The sequence below is a fragment of the Cnephaeus nilssonii genome (genome assembly GCF_951640355.1).
Source record: "Cnephaeus nilssonii genome assembly, chromosome: X".
NCBI classification, from domain to species: domain Eukaryota; kingdom Metazoa; phylum Chordata; class Mammalia; order Chiroptera; family Vespertilionidae; genus Cnephaeus; species Cnephaeus nilssonii.
Genome location: NC_137071.1, coordinates 119,617,540 through 119,644,332, shown reverse-complemented (window position 1 = coordinate 119,644,332; position 26,793 = coordinate 119,617,540). Strand labels below are relative to the sequence as shown.

Below are 26,793 nucleotides of genomic sequence, written 5' to 3'. Positions count from 1 at the left end.
ACCGTACATTATCTTGAGTGATGTCTATAGACAACTATACCTTATCTTGAGTCATGTTCAGCTGCAGCCCCATGGTAGCCAGAAGACAAGTACCATTAGTATTATTAACTGAATAGGATCCAATCTCTGGTTTTTCCTTTTGAGCAGGTGTTGTAGTAGGAGATGGTAAAGTTGTGGGAGCAATGGGCACGACAGTGGTTGAAGTTTTATCTTTATCACACAGAAACTCTAAAACAAACAAAGGACAAAATAAACTAAAGTAGACTTTTTCTTAACTCATAAGGCCTAGGAAGAGCAAACTATTTATCATAATAGAAGTCCAAAAGAAGGGGAGGGAATAGCTTGATTGATATTTTAAAATAAATGAGTCAGGTTTCTCAAACTGCTGCTTCATATGCAGACAATCTCTGAGAGTTATGACACCGCAGACAGGCTCGACACACAAATGTTTTATCTACTCAAACATGGCCGGCTGCACATCCATCATTTCAGACCCTTAAGTCCCTTTATTCCCAAAAACTTCACTGCCTCTTATGTGAAAATCAGAGATTTAAGTTTGAAAACATTTTGCTCCAATGTAGGCCTGCCCCCTTCTCTCCCATATACAACCACTATAAAGAAGGATAGTGTTTACCAGAAGAAAGTTTACAAATTATTGAAGGATTTAAATACAAATGAACTTTTTCTTTTTGTTACCCCTATAGCAAATCATAGGCATTTCAACCTCTTTTTAGGAAGTGTTGGTAGTTTCCCAGAAGTGATGAATGAGAAAGTGTTACATTTCCATAAAGTTATATGAAAAATATAAAACCAATTTATAAAATTCAAGATTAGAACTCAGACATATAATTTCTATGCTTTGGACTTGCATCGTCAAAATCGAAAGAGCTGAGGATCAAATACTATTTGAGGATTTGATCAAACAAAGACTAGATTGTAGTGGCTGAAAACACTATGAATAAAGCATTTTAATATACCATTCCAGCCTGGCCGGCATGGCTCAATGGTTGAACATCAACCTATGAAATAGGAAGTCATGGTTCGATTCCTAGTCAGGGGACATGCCCGGGTTGCAGGCTCGATCCCCAGTGGGGGGTGTGCAGAAGGCAGCCGATTAGTGAGTCTCTCTCATCATTGATGCTTCTATCTCTCTCTCCCTCTCTGAAATCAAGAAAAAAAATATTTTAAAAATACCATTCCACAAGAGGTACATTATAAATTTAAAATAACAAATTCCATAAGAATTGTTATTATTTATAAAAATTTTACAGTCCAGTGTAAACTATGAATAAATCTTAGTATATGCTTGCTTGCAGGTAACAACTTCAACAAAGCTACCTGGTATACTCATCTTAATTTAGGACCCAAGTACAGAAACATATACTTTAAGTAGTCACCTTTTGTGCTCACTGTGCCATTTTGGACAAAAGCTTGTACATGAACATCCCAATAGTGCTGGACAACATCTTTCTTCCCTAAAGTCAATATACTATTGCATCTAAAGATCTCATCCAATGGAATTCTGACTGCCACAGGTTCATGAACAGTAAAATTTTCTGTTAAAAAAAAAAAGAAGATTAACAATAGCTGTTTTCAGGAAGGTAGGAAAAAAAGTGATAATATAAATATACATTACACTTTCTTCTCTTCTGCCTGCCCCACCCCATCTCCAAAGTGACCAAGAACATGGCATCTTCAGGGAACAACACATTGGCTATGGCTTAAACACAGGGTGTTAGAGAAATGGGGGCTAGGAAGGGAAGACAAGCTACAGGTGGTCACAATCTGAAGTATCTCATCTGATTTAAGGACATGTTAGTGGGGCTTTATTTTTTAGCAATGGGAGGTCAGTTCCAGTTTTTAAAGCTGGAAATAACTAACACATAACACATGTATAATTTATTTTGAAGGAAATAGCAAAAGTATAGAGGATAGGCAGGGGAGAAAAATGTTAGGGGAAGTAATTTAAGAGGGAAACCACTTAGAAGGCTGATGACATGGTCAAGGAAAAAGCAAGGAGGGGTACGTGAAAAACTATAGGACAGTGAAAAAAGAGATAGAGGAAGAATTAAACAGATGGAAGAACATACTGTGTTCATGGATTGGACAGTGAAAAAAGAGATAGAGGAAGAATTAAACAGATGGAAGAACATACTGTGTTCATGGATTCAACATCATCAAAATGTCCATACTACCCAAAGCAATCTATAGATTCAATGCACTCCCCATTAAAATACCAATGGCATATTTCACAGACCAAGAATGAACTTTCCAAAAATTCATCTGGAATAAATAAAAAAAAGACCCTGAATACCTGCAGCAATCTCAAGAAAGAACAATGTAGGTGGGATCTCAATACCAGATATCAAGCTGTATTACAAAGCCACTGTTCTCAAAACAGCCTTGTACTGGCACAAGAACAGACATATAGATTAATGGAATAGAATAGAGAACTCAGAAATTGACCCAAACCACTATGCTCAATTAATATTTGACAAAGGAGGCATGAACATACAATGGAGTCAAGACATTCTCTTCAATAAATGGTGTTGGGAAAATTGGACAGATACATGCAAAAAAATGAAACTAAACCATCAAATTACACCATACACAAAAATAAACTTAAAATGGATAAAGGACTTAAACATAAGATGGGAAACCATAAAAATACTAGAGGAATCCACAGGCAGCAAAATCTCAGACATATGCCGAAGCAATTTCTTCACTGATACTGCTCCTAGGGCAATGGAAACTAAAGCGAAAATAAACAAATGGAACTACATCAAAATAAAAAGCTTCTGCACAGCAACAGAAACCATCAATAAAACAACAAGAAAGCGCACTGCATGGGAGAACATATTTGCCAATGTTATCACCGATAAGGGTTTAATCTCCAACATTTACAGGGAACTCATACAACTTAACAAAAGGAAGATAAACGACCCAATCAAAAGCTGGGCAAATGACCTAAATAGATACTTTTCGAAAGAGGACAGAAGGAAGGCCAAGAGACATATGAAAACATGCTCAAAGTCACTAATCATCCGAGAGATGCAAATCAAAATGACAATGCGGTACCATCTCACACCTGTCAGAATGGCTATCATAAACAAATCAACAAACGACAAGTGCTGGTGAGGATGCGGAGAAAAAGGAACCCTCGTGCACTGCTGGTGGGAATGCAGACTGGTACAGCCACTGTGGAGAACAGTATGGAGTTTCCTCAAAAAACTGAAAATGGAACTCCCATTTGACCCAGTGATCCCACTTCTAGGAATATATCCCAAGAAACTAGAAACACCAATCAGAAAGGATATATGCACCCGTATGTTCAGAGTGGCACAATTCACCATAGCTAAGATTTGGAAACAGCTTAAGTGCCCATCAGTAGATGAATGGATTGAAAAACTGTGGTACATCTACACAATGGAATACTACGCTGCGGTAAAAAAGAAGAAATTCTTACCATTTGCAACAGCATGGATGGAACTGGAGAGTATTATGCTAAGTGAAATAAGCCAGTCAGATAAAGATAAATATCACATGATCTCACTCATTTATGGAATATAATGAACAACATAAACTGATGAAAAAAAACAGATCCAGAGTCAGAGAAGCATCGATCAGACCGTCAAACCTCAGAGGGAAGGTAGGGGAGGGTGGAGGTAAGGAGGAGAGATCAACCAAAGGACTTGTATGCATGCATATAAGCCTAACCAATGGACACAGACAACAGGGGGGTGAGGGCATGAGTGGGGGGGTCGGGGGTAATGGGGGGAGATAAGGACACATATGTAATACCTTAATCAATAAAGAAATGTTTTTAAAAGCAAGGAGGGGGATGCCTAAACTAAGATGGTGAGAGGAAGAGGGCAAAGAGGCAAGGCTGAAAACATATATCTAAGGTAGAATCAACAGGACAGTGACTAAAATGGAAGAGTGATGCACTGATCAGGGATTTTATAGTAAATCCTTATTTTTGTGCTACTATCGCAAAATAAGTTATAGTAACTATATGAATTTTTGGAACCTCTTCTTGGATAGAATTCAAAGACTATTTCATTTCATGAAGTCTTCAGAATGTGAAAGCAGTAAGTTATAGCCATTCTGTACATAGTATTTATTATACTTCCTATAATAAAACTTCAAAAGACTGTGATCACACTTATCCACCCAAAAGGCTTAGTTTCTTTTGGAGAAGCAGTAAGGGAGGAAGGTACTATTCAAGGTCCATAATATAGGCTGCTTTCTGTGTCTCTCATCATATAGCTAGGCAGCCAGTTAATGCTGCCTTGGCGCCCTCTAATGGCCAAAAAAAAATTTTTTTTACCAATAAACTAGAACATTTTTCTCCAAAATTTTTACCCTTAAAGTGAACAGCTACATGAACTCACTGTATTTAGACCTCAAAAAACAAATGAATACAAGCCTAACCAATGGACACAGACAACAGGGGGTGAGAGCATGAGTGGGGGGGGTGGGGGGAAATGGGGGGATAAGGACACATATGTAATGCCTTAATCAATAAAGAAATTTTTAAAAACACACAAATGAATGAAAAAACAAGTTGCAGAAATATTGAATTATACTATAAAAGTATCATTTTAAAACTATGTATTGTTTATGAACATATATATTGACATGTGTATTAGTCAAGAATGAACAAATAGACAGGAAGGCTATACTCCAAATTCATGAGAGTGGTTACCTCTCAGGAGGCAGAGAGGAAAATGGCTCTAGAGCAGTGGTTCTCAACCTTTCTAATGCCGCGACCCTTTAATACAGTTCCTCATGTTGTGGTGACCCCCAGCTATAAAATTATTTTTGTTGCTACTTCATAACTGTAATTTTGCTACTGTTAATGAATCGTAATGTAAATATCTGTGTTTTCCGATGGTCTTAGGCGACCCTGCTAGCGGGTCACAGGTTGAGAACTGCTGCTGTAGAGAGTGGGTACAAAGGAAACCTCAAGTGTATTTGTAAGATTTTATTTCTTTAGCCCAGCCAGCGTGGCTCAGTGGATGAGCGTCAACCTATGAACCAGGCAGTCACAATTCAATTCCTGGTCAGGGCACATGCCTGTGTTGTGGGCTCGATCCCCAGTGTGGGGTGTGCAGGAGGCAGCCGATCAATGATTCTCTCTCATCATTGATGTTTCTATCTCTCTTTCCCTCTCCCTTCCTCTCTGAAATCAATGGGAAGGTCAATGGGGGAAAAAAAGGAGATATATGTACTACTATATGTAATACTTTAAACAATAAAAAAAAGGAAAAAAAGAAAAATATATATTTAAAAATAAAATTAAAAGATAAGATAAATGTGAAAAACAATGGCATTTACTAATTCTGGATAATGGGTACACGTGGGCTTGTTATATTATTCTTGGTACTTTTCTGTATTTTAATCAAGAAAAAAAATTTTTAAAGAGAACAGCAATTTCCAAGTCACTTCAATTATCAGAAGTCTAAAAAGAAAACACAAAATTATTTCAAAAACCATCAACAGTCCATTTAAGGAAGCCCTTTTAAATTCCAAATAGTTTCAAATACTACACAGATACTAGTAATAAAAAAAATCTGCATTCTCCTTATTTAAAATAAAAGCTGGGTGAAATAGGTGTTAACTTTTAGAGTCCAAAGTTTTCCCATCAAATCTGTCAGATTAAACCCCGCCTCCTTTTCTTGCCACCCATTTGGTCCAGGCACTCATCACATCATACCTTAATTACTATAATAGCCTTTGAAGCTGGCTTCTCTGCATACAGTCTCCTCACTTCCAAATTAATCCTGCAGAACATTCTTTATAAACTAGTAGTCCCGGCTTTTGTTATATCACTCTCCTGGTAAAAACCTAAAATGGTTCCCCAGTGCCTACCCCATCAAGCTAAATGCCTTTCCTTGGCTTCCAAGGCTCCCTATAATTTAGACCCACTGCCACCTAGCCAACTTGATTTTCTTGCTGCTACACACACAGCCTCTATTTTAATCAGGCAGCTCTCCAATTACTGCTGCACACACTATGCTTCCCCCTGCTGGAAATACTCTGCTCAAAATTCCCTGCTTACTCTAATTCTACACTATCAGAGTTTCAGCTCAGGTCCTACTTTTCACTTCAACACACACTGACCTCTCCTTTCTCTGTGCTTTCTTAATCAGGACCCCTTATGAGAACACTTTAAATCTGGCCTCTTAACTGCAGGCATGCACAGATGGGCTCAGGGAGTATGTACAATATGCAAAAGTCACTCTATATTTTGAGAGAGGGGGTCTAGAGCTTCTCTCACATTATCTGGTAGTTACAGTGGTGACCTAAAAGGTTTATGAGCCCTCCAGCCTCCCAAGCACAAACAACTTCACACAGATCTCAATGCTTTCTAATTTTCCCATATAACTTGAAAAAATAATTTCACTTTGTCTCTCCAATTAGTGTTTAAGCTCCTTGAAAGTGAGGGGCAAATCTTATACTAGCTCTGAAATACAATGTAGGGCACAAAACTAAATATATACAATATCTCATAACAAATTTGCTTTAATTATCCCCTCAAACTAAGAGATTAGTAAAAAAGAAAACTAGGATTTGATTTCCAAATCTCAGTCTGCGATAACTCCCATTTTATATGACCACATTCACTTCTGGGTCCTTAAAATATGATCTTTTGATATCCATATATCCAAATGAGTCATTTATCTCCAGGTCTAGGCAACTGAGGTCTCTGTATCTATTTCTGGGGTCAGAATGAAATAATACTGGTGAGAAATGCTAAGCACTACAAACATCATGTTAACTCAACCTCAACAGAGGGGGAAGAAAGGAGAGAATTATATCCCTAACACAATGGAAATCTCCATTATCCATGCCTTCAAAACATTTTAATACACATTTTAGTTCTAGTAGTTACAATGGTGACCTAATTGCCAATGCTTTCTCCAAGTTCATTTTGACCTGATATTGTCTCAAAATAGCAGCAAATGTTGACTCCAGTCATTTTACCTTTAATTAATCATCATTTATTTTTGGCAAAATCCTATTGAAATGTTAAAAAGATTTGCAGATGAATCATTTCTGCTGCTCTTAGATTACTGAACTTGTACACATTTAAAATAGTTATTAATAAAGGATTTGTTCACTGATTCAACATTTATTGCGTGCCCATTGAATGAAATAAATAGTAATAGTTAAGTGTGTAGCTCAATAGACTTTGGTTCAAAAAACAGCTCACCCACTTACTAGCCTGTGTGATGTTTGGGAAAGTAATTTAATATCATCAAGCCTCATTCCTTTTACCTGTAAAGTTGGGAAAATATCTACTTCTCAGGCTTATTGGGAAGGATTAAGGTATTATCTGGTACAAAGCATAGCAAATAGCAATTTTGTGTTGAACATGGGTGTACATGGGTGTGGAAGGATACAAAAGCATAGTTTCCAGTCTAGTTAGGAAGACATACATGCATAAGCATAATTTTTAAATTATTCACATTTTTTATTATTAATGAACAGCAAGAGAACATAACACAAATCCAATTATTAAGGTTACCTTTCTTTTTAGCATCAGGAAATGTTGTGCTATCATTAGTGTTATAGGAAAATGAGATACTTTCAATTAAATAAGTAGACACCTCCTTTGTAAAATACGCAGTCCAGGAAAAAACAGATCCAAATTGCACCTCAATTTTGGGACCAATCTGATCATCACCACAGATGCTTCCATTATATGTTGCATTGCCAAAGTCTGAAATGGTTACAGTTTTCTAAAAGAAAAAGAAGTTTGATTTATGGATGATTAGATAAAGAAGATGTGGTACATACATACAATGGAATACTACTCAACCATAAAAAGATGAAATATTGCCATTTGCAACAATATGGATAGGTTTTGAGAGTATTATGCTAAGATGAAAAAGGACAAAAACCATAAGCTTTCACTCATATATGAAATATAAAATAAAAAGCAATAAACTAACAAAACAAACAAAAACAAGCTCATCGATACAGACAACAAGGGAAAGAGAGGTAGGGAGAGCAAAATAGGTAAAGGGGGTCAAATATAAGGTAATGGAAAGTAGATTGAGTGTTGAGCATACAATGCAATATACAGATGATGTATTATAATTTTGTACACCTGAAAATTACATGTTACTAACCAATAAAACACAATAAATTTAATCTATACTAATAAAAGCCTAGGTGGTCCTCGCGCCCTCACATGACACCCTCACATCATCACAAAGTGGCCACCACAAGATGGCCAGCAGGGGAGGGCAGTTGGGGGCGAACAGGCCAGCAGGGGAAGGCAGTTGAGGGCCATCAGGCCTGCAGGGGAGGGCAGTTGGGGGGCGAGATCAGGCTGGCAGGGGAGGGCAGTTAGGGGCAACCAAGCTGGCAGAGGAGGGCAGTTGGGGGAGACCGGGCCTGCCGGGGAGGGCAGTTGCAGGTGACCAGGCTGACAGGGGAAGGCAGTTGGGGGCAACCAGGCCTGCAGGGGAGGGCAGTTAGGGGCGACCAGGCTGGCAGAGGAGAGCAGTTGGGGGCAACCGAGCCTGCAGGGGAGGGTAGTTGCAGGCAATAGGGCCGGCAGGGGAGGGCAGTTAGGCGTTGATCAGGCCTGCAAGGGAGGGCAGTTGGGGCAATCAGGCTGGCAGGCAGGTGAGCGGTTGGGTGCCAGCAGTCCCAGATTGTGAGAGGGATGTCCGACTGCTGAGGGGTCCCAGATTGGAGAGGGTGCAGGCCGGGCTGAGGGACACCCCCCACCCCGTGCATGAATTTTTTGCACTGGGCCTCTAGTAGTTATATAAACAAACAAACAAGATGAAGTTGAAATAAAAAAGAAGTTTGTAAGGAACAAACAGACAGTAGTGAGCAACAAGCATTTTCGCAGGATGTGTCACTTCAGTCTACATTACACATCCCCCATGGCTAGGTTGCCCTTTGCCTGATTTGCTGTGTAAACCAGTCTCAGATTCCTCAGCTACACACCAGTCTTCTGGACAAATGACTATGTCTGAAAGGAAAAGGAAAACTAGCCTGAATTTCTGTTCTTAAGTTGATTTTTTAAAAATCAGGTTGTAAGCAGGCAAGACCTTAACTAAAAGAAAATAAAAAGGCAAAGGGATTGAGAAGTACTGCCAAAAAGCGAGATTTTTAATAGCAAGCTATTTTAAAAGGGACAAGCTTTGATGTTAATACATGTTAAAAACATTACAGAAGTAGTTAGAACACCATAGAGTCTTCAGATCATTTGCCCTTAAGGAACTCCAAAAACACTTCAAAGAACCAATTAAAATATTCCTTCCAACACTGACCAGAATATATTCAAGGATACAAGTTTTTTAAAAAACCCACAGAATTTAAGTCAGTTAACATATGAAATCTTATTTGTATAAATGCATGTAAAGGATAAAAAGAATAGAATTATATTCCTGCTATAAAACTCAAAGAAAAAGAAAAATACTTACATTAGTTTTGCTTGTAGTCTCATAGCCTATTGTGAAATTCATCCGCCATTTTGCATAAAGGCAAGTAACATTTTTTGAATCCGTCAAATTAAGTTCTAATGCATAAGACGAGACAGCTCCTAAAAAGATGAAAAAAGAATAAGATTTTTTAAATTGTACTACAAAAGCATATATAAGAACAAGCTCTATCCACCACTGAAGTTCAGCCAGCTCTAAAATGAAACAAAGTATTTTTAATAGATATGGTATCTTGGTCATTGTTTTTCTTTTTATCTTTAGTGGAATGCTATTGATAAAGTTAGCATTTCTTCTTCCCAAAATAATGATTGCTTGACCTAGGATGTATAGGTAATGCCACAGGTTGGTGACATTAATCTGTGCCTTGCTGGCTTTGTTTTAGCCAATTATAGTTAGCCTGTTCAGATTTTTGCCCTTTAGGATAAATGAAGTAAGGGAGAGGTTAGAAAGGGTATTAAACTCCTGCTTCTCTCAAACCAACTCAGGGAACTCTCTCTGCAAAAATGATAGATCTGATATTCAATGGTCTTGTTGCCTTAAAGTCTGTCAGAAACTACATGAACTATGACAAGCGGATGTCTAGGCAAACTACTTTCGTCTGATGTGAAGAGGTGGGATAACTCTTTCGATGCATGTCTACCATAGGAGCAAAAGAGCAGAGTTGCAAAGGTCATCTGATCCATAAGCAAAAAGTTATTTTTTATAAATGCAATATTGGTCCATCACTTTTTGTTTCACTTACAAATCCTATTAATTAGAAAGGCTGATAGATCCTTTGACACGAACTCAAAATCACTTCCTGCATTGTCAACCTGCTACCTCTTTAGGTAGAGAAACTATGCGGGAGACAGACAAACCCTTGAGTCTTTTCTGCTAATTTGAGTAAGATCTACACTAAGCTAAATATATGGAGGATATTACCTATTACCCTGGAGAGACCGAGGACTCACGGTACTATATGCCAGCAAACACACCAGCAGCTTCAATGATGGGTAACTATCTAAGGATTTTCTTCACTATTTCACACATCGCCCAAGGGATGAGCTGTTTCCTGTTAAGATAGCTGCAGATCCTTTAATGATATCTGAGCAATATAGCATAATCTACAAGTAGGAACTTGTAACAGACTATAGAGAATAAAGTCCTAAGAGGAATACTAAGAAGGCGTGCCTCAGCAACAGCTTACAAGCTGTACACAAAAGCCTGTCGTCAGGCTCCAGAGTCCAGGCTGCCTTGCCAAGCCTGAATATTGTGCTAAAGCTTGTGGTTACTGATAGTGCCTAAATGTACTGGCTAAGGCTCGAAAAGACCTGGTGAGGCCTAAGTAGGTTTTACAGCCATTCTTTTCTAAGTACAATATGGAATGGAGCTGTCATCACTGATCCAAGGCTACCCGGTAGTGGTGCTGAGAATTCCAACTCATAATTTTTCTAATCAACTGGAGGCCTGCTTTTTATATGCAGCCTCTCTCAGTCTTGTTTAAAGTCCCTAGCTTGAACATATTCTCCTTGTATTTAAAGCATTCAAAACTATTAGAAATAACCAAGAGAAGCCTCATATGGATTAATTATATACACTTCAAAGATATTAGAGTAATAGAAAGAAAACAGCATCAAATAATAATAGTAGCAATATGGGCCGAGGTAAAGCTTTACGAAGCAGAAGGTACAATTTGTAGTCCAAATTTTCCACTACATTATATTTACCACTACATTAAATGTGAGATCTGAGAAGCACTCTGAGCTCTGGCACATTTGTTCTAGTCCCTTCACACCCTCTATTCCTGTGAGAGCTACTAGTATTCCTTCCGCAGAGCTTACTTCACTGTCTGGCCTCTATCTCCAACTGCACAGGGACTACTTTTACTAGTACTGAAAGACCTATTACCTCAAACTCAACAATTCCAAAATGAAAATTCATTCTTCTATTTCCTCCAAACTAGCCCCCTTCTCTCCCTCTCTAGCTCTGAATGAAAGGCGGTACCACATCAGGCTCAAAAGTAGGAGAATTACCTTCTCCTTCATTTTCTTTGTTAAGTCCTATTGATTTTTTCCCCCTTCAAATGCTCTCTTAAATCCAGTCTTTGTCTTTTATTTCTACTCGAAATCCACCACCCATTCCCTAAATTACTAGACACCTCCTAGCTGCTGCTCCAGAAGTGTTGCCGGATTAATGGTCCTTGAATACCTCTTCCTCTCAGGACACATTCTTGTTCACAAACTTTTATTGGCTCTGAAATTCCCATATTAAATTTGAATTCCTCTGCCTGGCTTTCAAATTAATCCTTAATCTTTCCCACCCTACTCCTTCAACTTTTTTCTAGCCATTTTCCCAGAACACACCCTTTGACCTGGTTAAACTTGTTCCACTGGACCCAAATGCTATGTTGTATTCAATCTCTACCCCTAGACACTGTACCTAACATTTGAAATTTACTTTCTTCTACTGACCTAAATGTTCACCTCAAGAAAGATTTCACTTTGAAACACCCTCTCCACTGCTACCTCCTCCTCCCCTCCTCCGCGTCTCCCTCCTCCTTCTTCTCCTTCCTCTCCTCCTCCTCCTTCTTCTTTTACAACTGCCTACTTTAAAAGCTAAAAATGTCAGATATTTGCTTTCCCAAGCCTCCCTTGCAGCAAGGATGGGATCTTGTGCTAGGCTCCACCTAACAAAGGCATCCACACCAGAATTTGTATAGGAGCCAGGAATGGAACTGTCTCCCTCAGGTAGAAGTAGCTACAGCAGAATTAAGCTCCCAGGGAACAAGGCAGGCAGAGCTGGTAGTGGCAGTGGCCAGTGGTACAAGCTTCAGTTCAATGCTTGGCAGTGGAAATGCAGTTCAAGAACATGATTTGGGATACTGAATCAGACTTTGGGATATGTAGCCAGGACCTCCAGTAATTCTGCATTACCTAATATGCATATTTTATAAAGGAAAATTGTATTGATGTGCAACACACATATGGAAAAGTATGCAGCATAACATATGGAAGGGAAAAGTACGCATGACCAGCTGGTGTGGCTCAGTGGTTGAGCATTGACCCTTGAACCAGGAGGTCACTGTTCGATTCCTGGTCAGGGCATATGCCTGGGTTATGGGCTCAATCCCCAGTGTGGGGCATGCAGGAGACAGCCTATCAATGATACTCTCTCATCATTGACCCCCCAGAATTTCTAACTCTCTCTCCCTCTCCCTTTCTCTATGAAATATATAGTATATATCCTATATAATAAAAGCCTAATATGCTAAGTGTTCGGTCGTCCGGTCAGCTGTTCAACCAATGAAAGCATGATATGCTAATGATATGCTAAGGCTGCTCAACCACTTGCTATGATGTGCACTGACCACCAGGAGGCAGACGCTTCCACCGGTAGGTTAGCTGGCTGCTGGGGTCCAGCAGATTGGGACTGAGCAAGATGGGCCAGACACACCCTGGAGCCCTTCCGGGTTCCTCCCCAGGTCTGATCGTGCACTGGTGGGGTTTCTCGGCCTGGCCTGTGCCCTCTCACATTTGGCCCGATGGCAGAATGACCGGTCGCTATGAGGCGCACTGACCACCAGGGGGAAGACACTCAACACAGGAGCTGCCCCCTGGTGGTCAGTGCACTCCCACAGGGGTAGCGCTGCTCAGCCAGAAGTCAGGCTCATGGCTGACGAGCTTAGTGCTAAGGATGCTTATGGGGGAGCAGGCCTAAGCCATCAGTCGGACATCCCCCGAGTGCTCCCAGACTGCAAGAGGGTGCAGGCCGGGCTGAGGGACCCCCCCTGAGTGCACAATTTTCATGCACTGAGCCTCTAGTATATAAATAAAAGTATGTATAACATTAAGTATACAGCTCAAAGATTTTTCACAAACTGAACCCACCTGTGTCAAGAAACAGAATATTCCAGTACTCTCACAGTTCTCTCCGTTCCTCCTTCCAGTTACCATTTCCTTCCCAAGGGTAACCATTATCCACTATCCTGACTTCTAACAGGAGAAATTAGTTTTGCCTGTTTTTCAACTTGATATAAATAGAATCATTCTATGCTCTTTCATGTCTGGCTTCTTTCACTCAATATGTTTGTGAGGTTCATTCCAGTTGTGTGTAACTACAGTTTGTCCATTCTCACTCTGTATGTATAGTTTTCTATCATTGGGTGACTACTCTACTACTCATCTATGCTACTGTTGATGGGCATTTGCATAATTTCCAGTTTGGTTCTATTACAAATGAACACATCAGTAAACCCATGTGTATGTGCATCTATTGGGTATGGGGGTCAAAGGGTATGCATATACCCAGATATCTTTTTAATAAATTCCTTTTCTGCTTAAAATCAATTGGATTTTATTTCTGTTGCTTACAATTAAAGAACCTAGACTGATATGCTATCCATTTTTCCAGCAGCCATTTTCTCCACAAAGATTTCCTTGATTATAAACGCCCTGGAGGAGCAGTCACGGTGGACATCCCCAAATTTCAATATATCACATACTATCCTGAATTATTCAGTTATTTTATGTCTGCAAATCCTGTCTTCCTTATTGTCATAAGCTCCAAAAACCGTTTTCAACTATCACTTCCCAACAAACTGATGTGCTATGGTAAATTATAGCATGTAACAAGTAATTTGTTAACTAATAAAAAAAATACCAAAGTCTATATCTGAATGATATATATGAATTCAAGATTTCTTTTGATAATGTTTCTACAATTCCTTTGAATTCCAATATAGTCCTTTAAACAAATGATCATATCTATGCCACAGCCCCTAGGAGTGTGTCTTTTATATGAATGTCATCCATCATGGGTGTCATGGTGGTGGGGACTATGTCTATTACCTTTATTCTAGCTCCTATCATTCCTAGTAGTGCTGAATATATATTAGATTCTCAATAAAAACTGATTGATTATATCAAGGTACAAATACACTGCAATAAGGACCTGAAATATAGCTTAATCTAATTATAGGAAGGCCAATCTTTTAGCTCTTCCAAATCATGAACCCAACCTGTCAGTTTTCTAGATGCTCCTTCAAACCCCATGTCAGTTTCCTCAACAAATTTTGACATAAATTCCGGGCTAGGAATAATGCTTTTCTCATAAGGTATGTTTATAGTTGAAATATTTACACTTTGGTAAAAAATCTCCAGCATTTTCCATCCTGATTTCGGTGTTTGATTTTAGACCAACCAAACCATTTTTGTTTAAAGGCTTTATGCCATTAAAAAACCACAGCTGACTATATCCTAGAGTATGTCATTATAGAGTTGAGAGTTCATTCTCCAAAGAAAAGAAAAAGGCAGTCCTCAAAATCAATTTTCTCAAATTCAAATATCCTCTCTAATTTGTTTTTAAAGAGATCATGTATAGGTTCTTTTAGAAATCAGAAGTTATTTCTCAAAGCATAAGATACTGCAAAAAAAATGGCTACGTTTTTACAAGTCTATTTGACCCAATGTAGCTGAAAAATATGCATTTGTAAAGAAGATGGGGTGGGTGGGAACATAATACTGGTAGTAAAACAAACAATGATCTAAGAGGCAATATTATGAGGTGCTTAAGAGCCCCATCCCTGGAATTGAAGAACTAGAATTCAAATCAGGCCATCCAATTTACTAGCTGTGAGACGCTGGGTAAGTTAACCTTGTGAAGAATTGTAGTGTGCATATTTCTCTAATAGGTTCTTCAAAAGCATATAAAACCCTCAGAGCTAAGAGAACTTTGCCAAGCAAGTTAGAGGTTCCAGCTTACAAGCTTCCCTTCTAGTAAACACAGCACCTAAAGGAACCCTTCCCAACTTTTAGGTTTATGTTTATTTTCATCATATTAAAGTTATAGATTCTTGTCCTCACACTCACCAAATCAAAATGATGTTGAGCAGAGTCTTAACAAAAGAACAGGACATAGGCATATACTACCTATTTACTCTTTCTTTTCTATTCATAGATTTAAGGCAGATTAACTGTTCCTTATTTACAATTCCTCACTTATAATTTCTAATATAGGTACAATCATCACATTCAGTTGCTGATACTCTTGATTTCTGGTAAATCTCTTAAAAATAAAAGTAATAATATGATTGCAAGCTACAAAATAATTTAATGTTTTTAAGGTCACAGAGTGGGTAAGGAAATAAGATTCAACATTATCCAACTAGTGGAAAGTGCTTATTGCTGAGTGGTATCTGGCAGACCTCCAGAACTCTCTTGCAACATATAGCAGGATACCAACAAGTACTCATAAAGTATACTTTTGGATAGGAGATCTCTGATCACTGTAATACAAAATTATGACCAGAATGCTTTTGTTACTACATGAGGAAAAGTAGCCTTCCTGCACCAATGGATCACTTAAGTCAGACACAGTACTGTGAAACAAACCTTGATCATAAATTCCACCCAAGGATACAGAGGAAGAAAGCTGCACCCATATGAAATATTTGAATATCTACAATCCTATCAGATGTGATAACCAATGATAGCCTGTCCTTTCAAGTCACACTAATATAGCTAGAATAATTTTTAGCAGAACCTTGAAATCAAAGTTATCAGTTTAACCAAATGTGGTTAGGCTACAGAAAAATCTCAATGCTTACATTCTCTTTTAGATCACCCACAAAAGGAGAGAAGTTGGTTCTTTGTTAAAACCATAATCTCCTTCTCACCAGACTTCCTTGTTCTTCATGTTAACCTTCACTACTATGTAGGTATATATGAAGGGGTACAGGTAAGATACTAGCATTGTTATATGGGATTATACTTTAGTAAATAGGTTTATAATTATCTGTACTGCTTAGCATTAATCTTGATGATCTCAATTCAAAGACACACAAAAACAACTTCTTTCAAAACGTAATTTAAGATTCAAGAGGAATAAGAAGACCAAGTTGGTCTAGTTCACCATCATATCCCCAGTGCCCATCAATGAGTACCCTCAACAAAAATTTACGGAGAGTTAAATATGTACCAAGCCCTGTGCTAGGTAGACACAGGGAAATAACTGTACATAAGATAGTCTCCACTCTCCGAAATGAACACCACTGGTACTGTTAGGAAAAAAAGAGTGGAAAATAGGCTAGCGTAATGAACTAAGAATTTGGGAAAGTCAAGATTTACTCCTGTTCCTCCAGATGCTCACCTGGCTGATCTTCCAACACTCAGGTCTCTGCTCAAATGTCAACAATGAAAGGCCTTCTGACTCCATTACCCACCCCTATCATCTACTCATTCCTTTTCCACATTACCTGCTGCATTTTCTTCACACCGCCTAGCACTCTCTGAAATTCTATTATTTACATGTTGGATTGTCTTCTGCCACTAAAATGTAAGCTTCCCAAGAGCTGGGACCTCATCTGTCTTTCCCTTTGCACTATCTATACCTTTCACCTAGTATAGCGGCTGGTACAAAATAGGCATTCAAGAAACATTTGTGGAAAGGAGGGGCTCCAACCAGTGAAACACACACTCAGGGTATTTCTATGAGGTTTTTCCCTCCCAGAAAAGCTTCAACCCTATAAAAACCAGAAGTCACTAGTTATAAGAATCAAAACCCACAAAATTCTGAAATCTCTGATGTCACATGACGGGAACACAGTTAGGCAATGATGCTAGGAAAGGATTTTCATTTAGTACTCTCTTTATAATGTTGCTATATAGCTCTTCTCCAGAAAGTGCTCTAGTCAGTTACAATTCAAATAAATATCAGCATATTTAACTCTGTGGAAAAGGCCAATAGATAGACTCGAAGAATTCTTTTCTGCACTTCCTCTAAAGCAGCTGTTTTTAAAAAGTAAAGTTACTGGTGAAGCTGGGATAGAGTTATAAAGTCACAAAGTGGCACAGCTAAAACACTAATGCTAATGAGGCTATAAATTCAGAACAGATCATCCTTCACCACCCTCCTAGTACCCAGGAACAGCATAGGATCCATAACAGATACTTTACAAATATTTATTGAGTTTTCAAAAACTTATTCTTGGTAGCTATTTTGATATATAAAAGCAACATGCAAAATGCACCAAGCAACTGAAGACCTGCTAAAATTCCAAGAGACAAAACCACATGGAAGGAGTTAGTGCCACACTGAACCAACAGCTGTCAGGAAAAAGCAGCTGTATAGAATACATGGTTTCTACTTCATCCTGGTACCTTTTATTATTATTTTTACCCTTTTTTAAATTTTATTTTATTGTTTAAAGTACCTTTTAAAAATCTGATCTGGGTACATTATTAACTTTTACTCCTTCAAATCTGTTTTGAACTTGCAAGTGGAGGTAATCAATCTAGGAAATCTTCCCAGAGGGTGAATCTAGTTAGTCCCAATCAATAAATGGCAAACTAGCAGATGAGCTGATAGGTTCTTTTATGTTTCTTTTGCATGTTTATTTTCTGCAATGAGCAAGCATTGCTTTTGTAAAGTGAAAACAAAAGAGCATTCATTTAAAAAAAATAATGACATGAAAACCAATAAGTAAGACAACTATTTATTAGTTTCACTTTCTCTAAACAATAACAGTGTTATATTTGTGCAGATTCAATTGGCAGCGAATTACTGGTTAGCAGATGCTGTGGTTAGATGTGTTCTAGTCACTGATAAGGTGCTTTTCTGGTAAATAATCCTTTCTTAGGATCGCTCAGTTCTCAGTAGCATGAAAGCTTCAAACTGTGCTTGAGCAAAGACTCAACGACCCCCTTTCAGAAAGGCTACAGAAGAGTTTCCTGCACTTTGTGGACAGCTGGACTAGATCAGAGATTCACAAATGTTTCAGTGTCAAGACCCCCTTTACTGTCTTATCCACCGAGGATCTCAAAGAGCTTTTATGTGAGTTATATCTATAGGCATTTGCCATAGAATTTAAAACTGAGAAGTAAAACATATCAGAGCCATCAGGGTGATGTCATCACTCATTATGTGGCTTCTGGAAAACTCCACTGAACACTGGTGAGAGGATGAGAGTGAAAATTACAAATAATATCTTAGTATTTTTCTGTAAATAGTTTTGATCTGACAGACTCCCAGCAAAGATCCTTGAGAATCACTACATCAGATAATCAAGAATCCTTTCAATGCTATGGATGTGGAACAAGATTTCTCAGCTTTGGTACTACTGACATTTTGAGGTAGATAATTCTTTGTTTGGGGAGGGGGAGCTGTCTTGTGCATTGTAGGTTATTTAGAAGCATGCCTGGCCTCTAACCATTAGATGCTAAAAGCACTTCCCAGCTGTGACAACCAAAAATGTCTCCAGATATTGCCAATATCCCCTGATTGAGAATCCACTGTTCTAGGGGGCTGATTTTATTCTCCTGAAGTGTGAATTATAAGATGTTTACTCCTCACTGTCTTCTCAGGCCCCTAATATATCGATTTCCTCTCCGCTCCCATCTGATCTGTCCCTTCAGTTTTTTGTTTCTTTTTTAATTAGGTCACAAACAGCAAGAGTCAGTGGGTAGCAACAAACAGGATGAAGCAGGTCAGGAAGAGACATTTTAGTCAAAGTTCACCTTTCAGGCATTAAACTGACTGCTTATGGGGGGGGGAGGGGACACAATCAGCCAACATTCACCCAGCCATTCTGAGATGATAAGATTTGCCTTTTTTCACTCTCATCCTCTCACAGTGTTCACTGGAGTTTTCCAGAACCCACATAATGAGTGATAACAACCCAGTCCTTAGCAAGTTACCTACCCTCCTCCACCTTTTCCTCCTCCGAAAACCAAGTAATAGACCAGTTGTATGATACGGAAGAAGAAAACGAGCTTCTGAAAGCAAAGAAGCATACACTCTCAAAACCTTGGATCTGGAAGGTCCTTCCAATTGAAACATTTGAGGATTTAGGGGCTTGGAAAAGTAGCAAAACTAGTAGAAAACTGACACCTTCAACACCTCCAAGTCAGATATTCACTCCTTATCGAAGTTCCCACTCATCCCTTTACTCTCCAAAGGTTGAGCCCGAGTTTTCTTGCCTGGAAATTGCCCAGCCACCTTAGGTCCCTTCCCTCTCAGAAATCCAACTACCAAAGTCAAATCCAGAATCATTCCTCATCTCTTTAGTCACCCTTCCACCAAAGCCCCCAACCCTCTCACTGTCCCTCAGAGTCAACTGTCATATCTGCCCCACTTCCCTCAAGTTCTTCACGCAGGCAGTCTTTTCCTTCCCCAATTTTCTCTCTCGCCCCTTACTTTTCCACCATCTTCAAAACTCTTCCCAGGTCCTAGGAAGCCAGGGCTTTCCTAATAGTCTCTGCCACCCTAGAATCAGCACGTATCGACTTCCTAAGCTCATTCCTTCGTATTTTCCCCAAATGACTCTTCCTACCCCATCCGCTTCACTCCTCGCTCTTTCCTACCTACTCTCTTGGCATCCAGCCCACCCTGATTACTTGCCCTTTCGTACTCTCACTGGCCCTTCTTCCTTCGCCATCCCTCCCGTCGGGTCTCGTCTAGGTCATAGCTTGTCACCTGAGGCAAGCGCCACCGCCCAGTGTCAGCTGTTCAGCCTCTCAACCCCCACCCCCGAGACCAGTTCGGCAAGTTGTGGCCTTTGAACTGGGCGCCCCGGGCCCAGGCGGGGCGGGTACTAAGCAGGAGGGCCCAACAACTCACCCAGAATGAGGCAGAGCAGAACGAACCCCGAGCCCGGCACCGGAGAAAGGCGGAAGCACACCATGATCCGGAAGAGCAGGCAGCAGCGAGAGCAGCAACACCACGGAAAAGGCTCGGGGAAGCGGAGGAAGACTGTTGCTGACCACCGACCACAGCGCGGTAAAAGCCGGGACTGGGAGCTTCAGCGCTGGTCATAAGACTAGGGGCGGGGCTTTTTCTTGCCTTCAGCCAATCTCTGCGCTTCAAAGCCGCGAAAAGGGTAGTGATGTAGGGCGGGTGGGCGGAACGACCACGCCCTGGCTTTTTGGTTCACGGTCATTCTTACGTTCTTAAGAGATGTGCGCGGACGGCCTTATCTGAGGCGAAAGAGAAAGGATGAACTTTCGGGTGGTGTAGATGGTAGAGATTATTTCAGTTCCTATTCCTTGAACAAGAGAATAATTTTGCTGGAGTAAAAACGGTTGCTAGGCATCACAACATAATACATACAAGAATCATATACGATGATTCTCCAAACACTGTTGTTACCTATGCAGTTCATGCTATTAAAATAGGCAAGTGAGCTAGTGGGTAGTATGAAGTCACTGACCGCCAGAACAGGACCTGGTCTTGAAGTTCACTAAGTTACAACACCCTGTTTTTCAGAAAGGGAAATTCAACTCAGAAAGAGGAAGACTCTTCTTTAAATAGAGAGAGAAAATGAGATAGAAATAAAATAGAAAGGGGGGGCGGGAAACAAAGATCATCCATACACCTACTACCCAGAGACAGTGTTTATCTATCTATATCCATCCATCATCCTTCCAGTTGCTTTTCCTATGCATATATACATGTAAATATCCTTTAATGAATTCATACTAAACATACTATTTGGTATATTTAACAATTGAACAGTTGAAACCTACAATATTCAACAAATGAAAGCATTCAAAAGCTATAAAAATTTCCAATTGAAATAAAGTACTGCTTCTCAAATGTAAGTTTCCAAAAGAATCATCTGGGTATTTTTAATAACATACAGATTCCTGTACTTTATTCCCTCAGAGATTCTGAAATAGTAGGTCCTGTCTTTTTTGTTTGTTTGTTTTTGTGTTTTGTTTATTTATTTATTATATATATATTTTACTAAGAGCTGTTTCTCAATCCTGTTGGAATCACTTGTGGGGCTTTAAAACCAGAGGTGCCCCTTGGTCCTGTCCTTTGAGATTCAAATTCAGTTGGTATAGAGTGGGGCCTGGGCATTGTATTTTTCTCAAAACTCCCCAAGGCAATATTAATGGGTCAGAGATTATCTCTAAGTGGCTCCAGCTTTCTAATTCCAGGAATCTGTAAGAGTAAATGCTCTTTTATTTAAAATACTAGAGGCCCGTGCTCGCTTCGGCAGCACATATACTAAAATTGGAACGATACAGAGAAGATTAGCATGGCCCCTGCGCAAGGATGACACGCAAATTCGAGAAGCGTTCCATATTTTTAAATAAAATAAATAAATAAATAAAAATAAAATAAAATACTAGAGGCCCGGTGCATGAATTTGTGCACAGGTGGGGTCCGGCCGGCTGGCTGGACTGGATTGGGGCAATCGGGCAGGGTCAGCCAGGGGGACAGGACGTGGGAAGTTGGCCGGCCACCCAGCCCCTGATGGGGGGGGGGGGGGACTGGGGGCGGGGCCGGCTGGGGGAGGGGCCTCAGGCAGTTGGCCAGCCAGTCCTGCCCCCTGGTCAAACTCCCGGTCGAGGGGACAATTTGCATATTAGCCTTTTATTATATAGGATAAGGAAGCAAAGTGCCTCAATGAGTCAAAGATCTGGTTTAATAAATTGTTGCCCTTAACCTCTTGCAGATGTCATCAAATTAAAAAATGGAACACAGTAAGATAGATCAGCCTTTTATACTAAATCCACCATTGCAACCTTTTCCTCTGACAAAACAAATGCTGATTCCTTGACTGGGACAGGTATGTTCATGAGACAGAACAATGTTTTGGAAGTCATAGGTAAGTGATGGGTATTTTGTAAAAAAGAAAATAGGCTAAAAATACTTAAAGCTTTGTTTGGTCTCAGCTTCTATACTTAGAGTTGTTTAATGTTCCCCCCATCTCAAACCTTGTGAAAACTACTTACTTTTTTTAAAAAAAAAATTGTTTTTAGTGATTTCAGTGAGGACGGGAGAGGGGAGAGAAACATCAATGATGAGTGAGAATCATTGATCGGCTGCCTCCTGCATGCCCCCTACTGGGGATTGACCCCACAACACAGGTATGAGCCCTGACAGGGAACTGAACCATGACCTCCTGGTCATGGGTCGATGTTCAACCAACTGAGTCACACAGGCCAGCACTGAAAACTACTTACTTTTGTATGCACTGTCTTTCATTACCCCAGCCCAGTTGAAGGAGCTTTCCCCAGGCTCTTCTGCGGTACAGTCAAGCCTGTGGGACTAGGGTCGATGTTTCAGGAACTCTAGAAGATCCCTTCCAATCTGAGCTTCATATGTGTTGACTAGATTGTTGATAGTGCTGCATCCAGAGTGCTTTCATGTGCACTTCCTCTCCTACCATACCTCACACCTCCCCAGTGGGCGAAATTCCTCAGCAAACACACACATGCACACACACATGCCCAGTTAGATTAAGAGTCTTTGGAACCCTTTGAGAGCTCATGATTCTTTGGCCAGGGAGCAGGGATCACTAGCAAACACTTCCTAAATGTCAAGACACTGAATGGTGTAAGAAATAATGAACTTATCACATTTGGTAAATGATAGACAATGAAATGTATAGGTCAGAGGAACAGAAAGTCTGTCCACCCAGCATTAGCAGAGCCAAACACTAAATACTGAAAATTACAATGGAGAAATCTTAGTTATTTTATTATAAACTAGAGTCCCGATGCATGAAATTCATCCAAGAGTAGGCCTTCACAGCCCTGGCCGCCCTCACAGCCCCAGCCACCCTTGCAGCCCCGGCTGCCTCAGTTCTCACAGCCCTGGCTTCGTCCGGAAGGTCGTCTGGATGGTCGTTCCACTGTTCAGCCGCTCAGTCGATTTGCATATTACCCTTTTATTATTATAGATGACAACACCCAGGAGAATGGGAAGCTGATGTTCAATACCCGCAACTGCCTGATGGCATGTAGGTTACAGGTAATAAAGGGCAAAAATCACAAGACACTTGTGTGTTAGGGGTTTGGGGTTGTACTGGGTGCTGATTGGTCAGAGGTGAGGTAAAGGTAATAAATCATTTCTTCTGGTCTTGAGGATAGTTCTGAGGTCTGTTCCTGTGTCCTCCTGTCTGGTTTATTTGGAAAATAGCCAGGGATCATTCCACCTGAGGGCCTGGAGCTGAAACATAACTTAGGTCAAGATGTTATCTTTAGCCTGCCAGAGGTCCAAACCTTGACACCATTAGTCAGGACTGAGTTCTATCTTTTGCTGCCTCCTGGGTTAATGATTTGGGGTCAGGAGGGAGGATAGATTTCTGAGGGGTATATATACATATACAGAGAGAGACATATGATTTCTAGAGCTATGATTTCAAGCTAAACTTAATCAATGTCATAAGGACTCTCAGTTTCATAGACAATGAAATGTGTGAGTCAGGGGAAGGAAATTAACAAAGATATAGAGATTTATCATTTTAAAATGATAAATATGAATTAACTCAATGAATGAGTGGCCCTAAGTTGTTGGTGTCATCTACTTGCCATCTTAAGACTTTTTTATCTTCATTCTCTCTCTGCCATATTTCCTTTCTTGACTCATCCTTGTTTAGTTTCTTCTATACTCCTTTTACCTTTCTCCTTTTTTATTGATTTCAGAGATGAGGGGAGACAGAGAAAGAAAGAGGAACATCAGTGATAAGAGAGATTCATTGATCAGCTGCCTCCTGCACACCCCACACTGGGGATATAGCCCACAACCCGGGCATGTGCTCTGACCGGGAATTGAACTGTGACTTCCTGGTTCATAGGTCAACATTCATCCACTGAGCCATGTCGGCCTGGTTCTCCATCTAACATGTTCCCTTTTTCTAGATAATGCCTTCAAACTGTGGCAGTACGGTTATCACTCAACCCCAATGTAGAGGTCACAGTGAGCTCAAGGGGCTGCCAACCCTTGACCAAGAGCTCGCTGGGTGAATGGGGACATGTCATTTTGAATTATTAGTTTTCCCCAGGAGGATTCTTCTCAAATCCCCCTTCCCCCCAACACCACCACCAAAGATCTAGTCTAACCTGCTAAAATGAAATGGTTCTCAACTTTGAGCATGCACCCAAATTACCAAGGGGCTTTTTAAAATACAGATTACTAGGCTCCGCTATGGAGTTTGAGCAAATCTGGGGTGGGGCATGAGAATCTGCATTTCTAGCAATTTCTCAGATGATCCTGATGCTGCTGTTCTGGAAACCACACCGAGTAAACCAGGCCCCAAACTCATATCTGTGGTTAACTGTCCTCTAGGGATGGGATTAAGAGGTGGGAGAGAAGGGACTTTTATTAACTTCTGCTGTATTTAAATTTTTACAGCAATTGGACTGTGTTTGTAATAATGATTTTTAAATTAATGGATACAAATAATTAAAAATTGAAATAATTTTCCCTAGCTGATGTGGTTCAGTGGTTGAACATCGACTTATAAACCAGGAGGCCACGGTTTGGTTCCTGGTCAGGGCACATGCCTGGGGTCCCCCCACCATTTCCCCATCCCACACCCCGTGCAGGAGGTAGCTGATGTTTCAATCTTTCTTTCCCTCTCCCTTCCTCTCTGAAATCAGTAAAAAATTTAAAAATTTAAAAAGATTGAAATAATTTTAAAAGATATAAAATCTAAAGGAAATACCCTTTCCCCTCCCTTGGACCACAGTCCCACTCCTCAAAGTTATAACTGTTGCCTGACCTGCATGGCTCAGTGGTTGAGTGTCAACCTATGAACCAGGAGATCATGGTTTGATTCCCAGTCAGGGCACATGTCTGGGCTGTGGGTGTGGGGCGTGCAGGAGGCAGCTGATTAATGATTCTCTCTCATCACTGATGTTTCTATCTCTCTCTCCCTCTCCCTTCCTCTCTGAAATCAATAAAAATCTATTTTAAAAATAAATAAATAATAAAAAGAAAAAGAAAATTTGAAAAGCAATAACTAGCCGAAACCGGTTTGGCTCAGTGGATAGAGCATCGGTCTGCGGACTGAAGGGTCCCAGGTTCTATTCCGGTCAAGGGCATGTACATTGGTTGCGGGCACATCCCCGGTGGAGGGTGTGCAGGAGGCGGCTGGTCGATGTTTCTCTCTCATCGATGTTTCTAGCTCTCTATCCCTCTCCCTTCCTCTCTGTAAAAAATCAATATAATATATTTTTTAAAAAGCAATAACTAGGTGAGGTCATCACGTGGGCGGGCAGGGTCAGACGATTTGAACGAGAGGAAGACGGAACCGAAGCCGGGCTCGGCAGTGGACGTGGTTCCTCCGCGAGCCAAAGATGGCAGTGAACGTATATTCAACATCAGTCACCAGTGATAACCTAAGTCGACATGACATGCTGGCCTGGATCAATGAGTCCCTGCAGTTGAATCTGACAAAGGTGGAACAGTTGTGCTCAGGGGCTGCCTATTGTCAGTTTATGGACATGCTGTTCCCTGGCTCCATTGCCTTGAAGAAAGTGAAATTTCAAGCTAAGCTAGAACATGAATACACCCAGAACTTCAAAATACTACAAGCAGGTTTTAAGAGGATGGGTGTTGACAAAATAATTCCTGTGGACAGATTAGTAAAAGGAAAATTTCAGGACAATTTTGAATTCGTGCAGTGGTTCAAGAAGGTTTTTGATGCAAACTATGATGGAAAAGACTATGACCCTGTAGCTGCCAGACAAGGTCAAGAAACTGCAGTGGCTCCCTCCCTTGTTGCTCCAGCTATGAACAAACCGAAGAAACCTCTCAGCTCTAGCAGTGCAGCCCACAGAGGCCCATTGCTACACACAGAACTGCTGCAACCCCTAAGGCTGGCCCAGGTGTGCTGCGAAAGAATCCTGGTGTGGGCAATGGGGACCACGAAGTAACTGAACTGATGCAGCAGGTCAGCATATTGAAACTTACTCTCCAAGAATTGAAGAAAGAAAGAGATTTCTACTTTGGAAAGCTAAGGACCTTTAAATTGATTTGCCAAGAGAACTAGGGAGAAAGCAACCCTGTATTGCAGAGGATTGTGGGCATTCTCTATGCCAAAGATGAAGGCTTTGTGATACCTGATGAAGGGGGCCCATAGGAAGAACAAGAAGAATATTAACAGCTTAGGCCAGCAGAGCAACATCCGAATTCTTCACTCCAAATCCTGTGGTTAACTGTAAAATACTCCCTTTTATTATTTTTAGAGGACTCACTGTTTTCTTTTCATAAGCAAAAAGTACCTCTTCTTAAAGTGCACTTTGCAGAAGTTTCACTCTTTTTTCAATAAGTTTGAGTTAGGAGGTTTTACCTTGGAGCAGAGCAGTATTAACATCTAGTTGGTTCACTTAGGCAACAGAGAGGCTGACCATGGGATCACCATATGGATGCTGGTAACACTGATTGCTGGAGAAGGTGTTTTTATGTGATACGCTGAGGTGGATACCTCAGTAGCGAAATGTAAAGACTGATTTTAATTTTTTTAATATATTTTATTGATTTTTTACAGAGAGGAAGGGAGAGGGATAGAGAGTCAGTAACATCGATGAGAGAGAAACATCGATCAGCTGCC

At 40.3% G+C, this 26,793-nt stretch overlaps 1 protein-coding gene and 1 pseudogene across 4 annotated transcripts in view; one reads left to right on the top strand and one right to left on the bottom strand.

Moving 5' to 3' along the window:
• The window catches only part of LAMP2 (lysosomal associated membrane protein 2), a gene marked incomplete at its 3' end in the record, with an annotated part of 44,373 nt that extends 24,231 nt beyond the window's left edge, over positions 1-20,142 (bottom strand). For all 3 annotated transcript variants that reach the window (XM_079764699.1, XM_079764698.1, XM_079764700.1), the window contains exons 1-5: positions 20,064-20,142; positions 9,453-9,571; positions 7,535-7,748; positions 1,398-1,556; positions 41-228 (exon numbers count right to left, since the gene is read on the bottom strand). In XM_079764699.1, the coding sequence (XP_079620825.1) occupies positions 41-228; positions 1,398-1,556; positions 7,535-7,748; positions 9,453-9,571; positions 20,064-20,127 (744 nt within the window). In that variant the 5' untranslated portion in view covers positions 20,128-20,142. The remainder of the gene's footprint in view (positions 1-40; positions 229-1,397; positions 1,557-7,534; positions 7,749-9,452; positions 9,572-20,063) is intronic.
• Positions 20,143-25,491: 5,349 nt separating this feature from the next.
• Positions 25,492-26,372, top strand: LOC307095949 (microtubule-associated protein RP/EB family member 1-like; annotated as a pseudogene). Its single transcript has one exon. The product of its transcript is annotated as a microtubule-associated protein RP/EB family member 1-like (transcript).
• Positions 26,373-26,793: the final 421 nt, after the last annotated feature.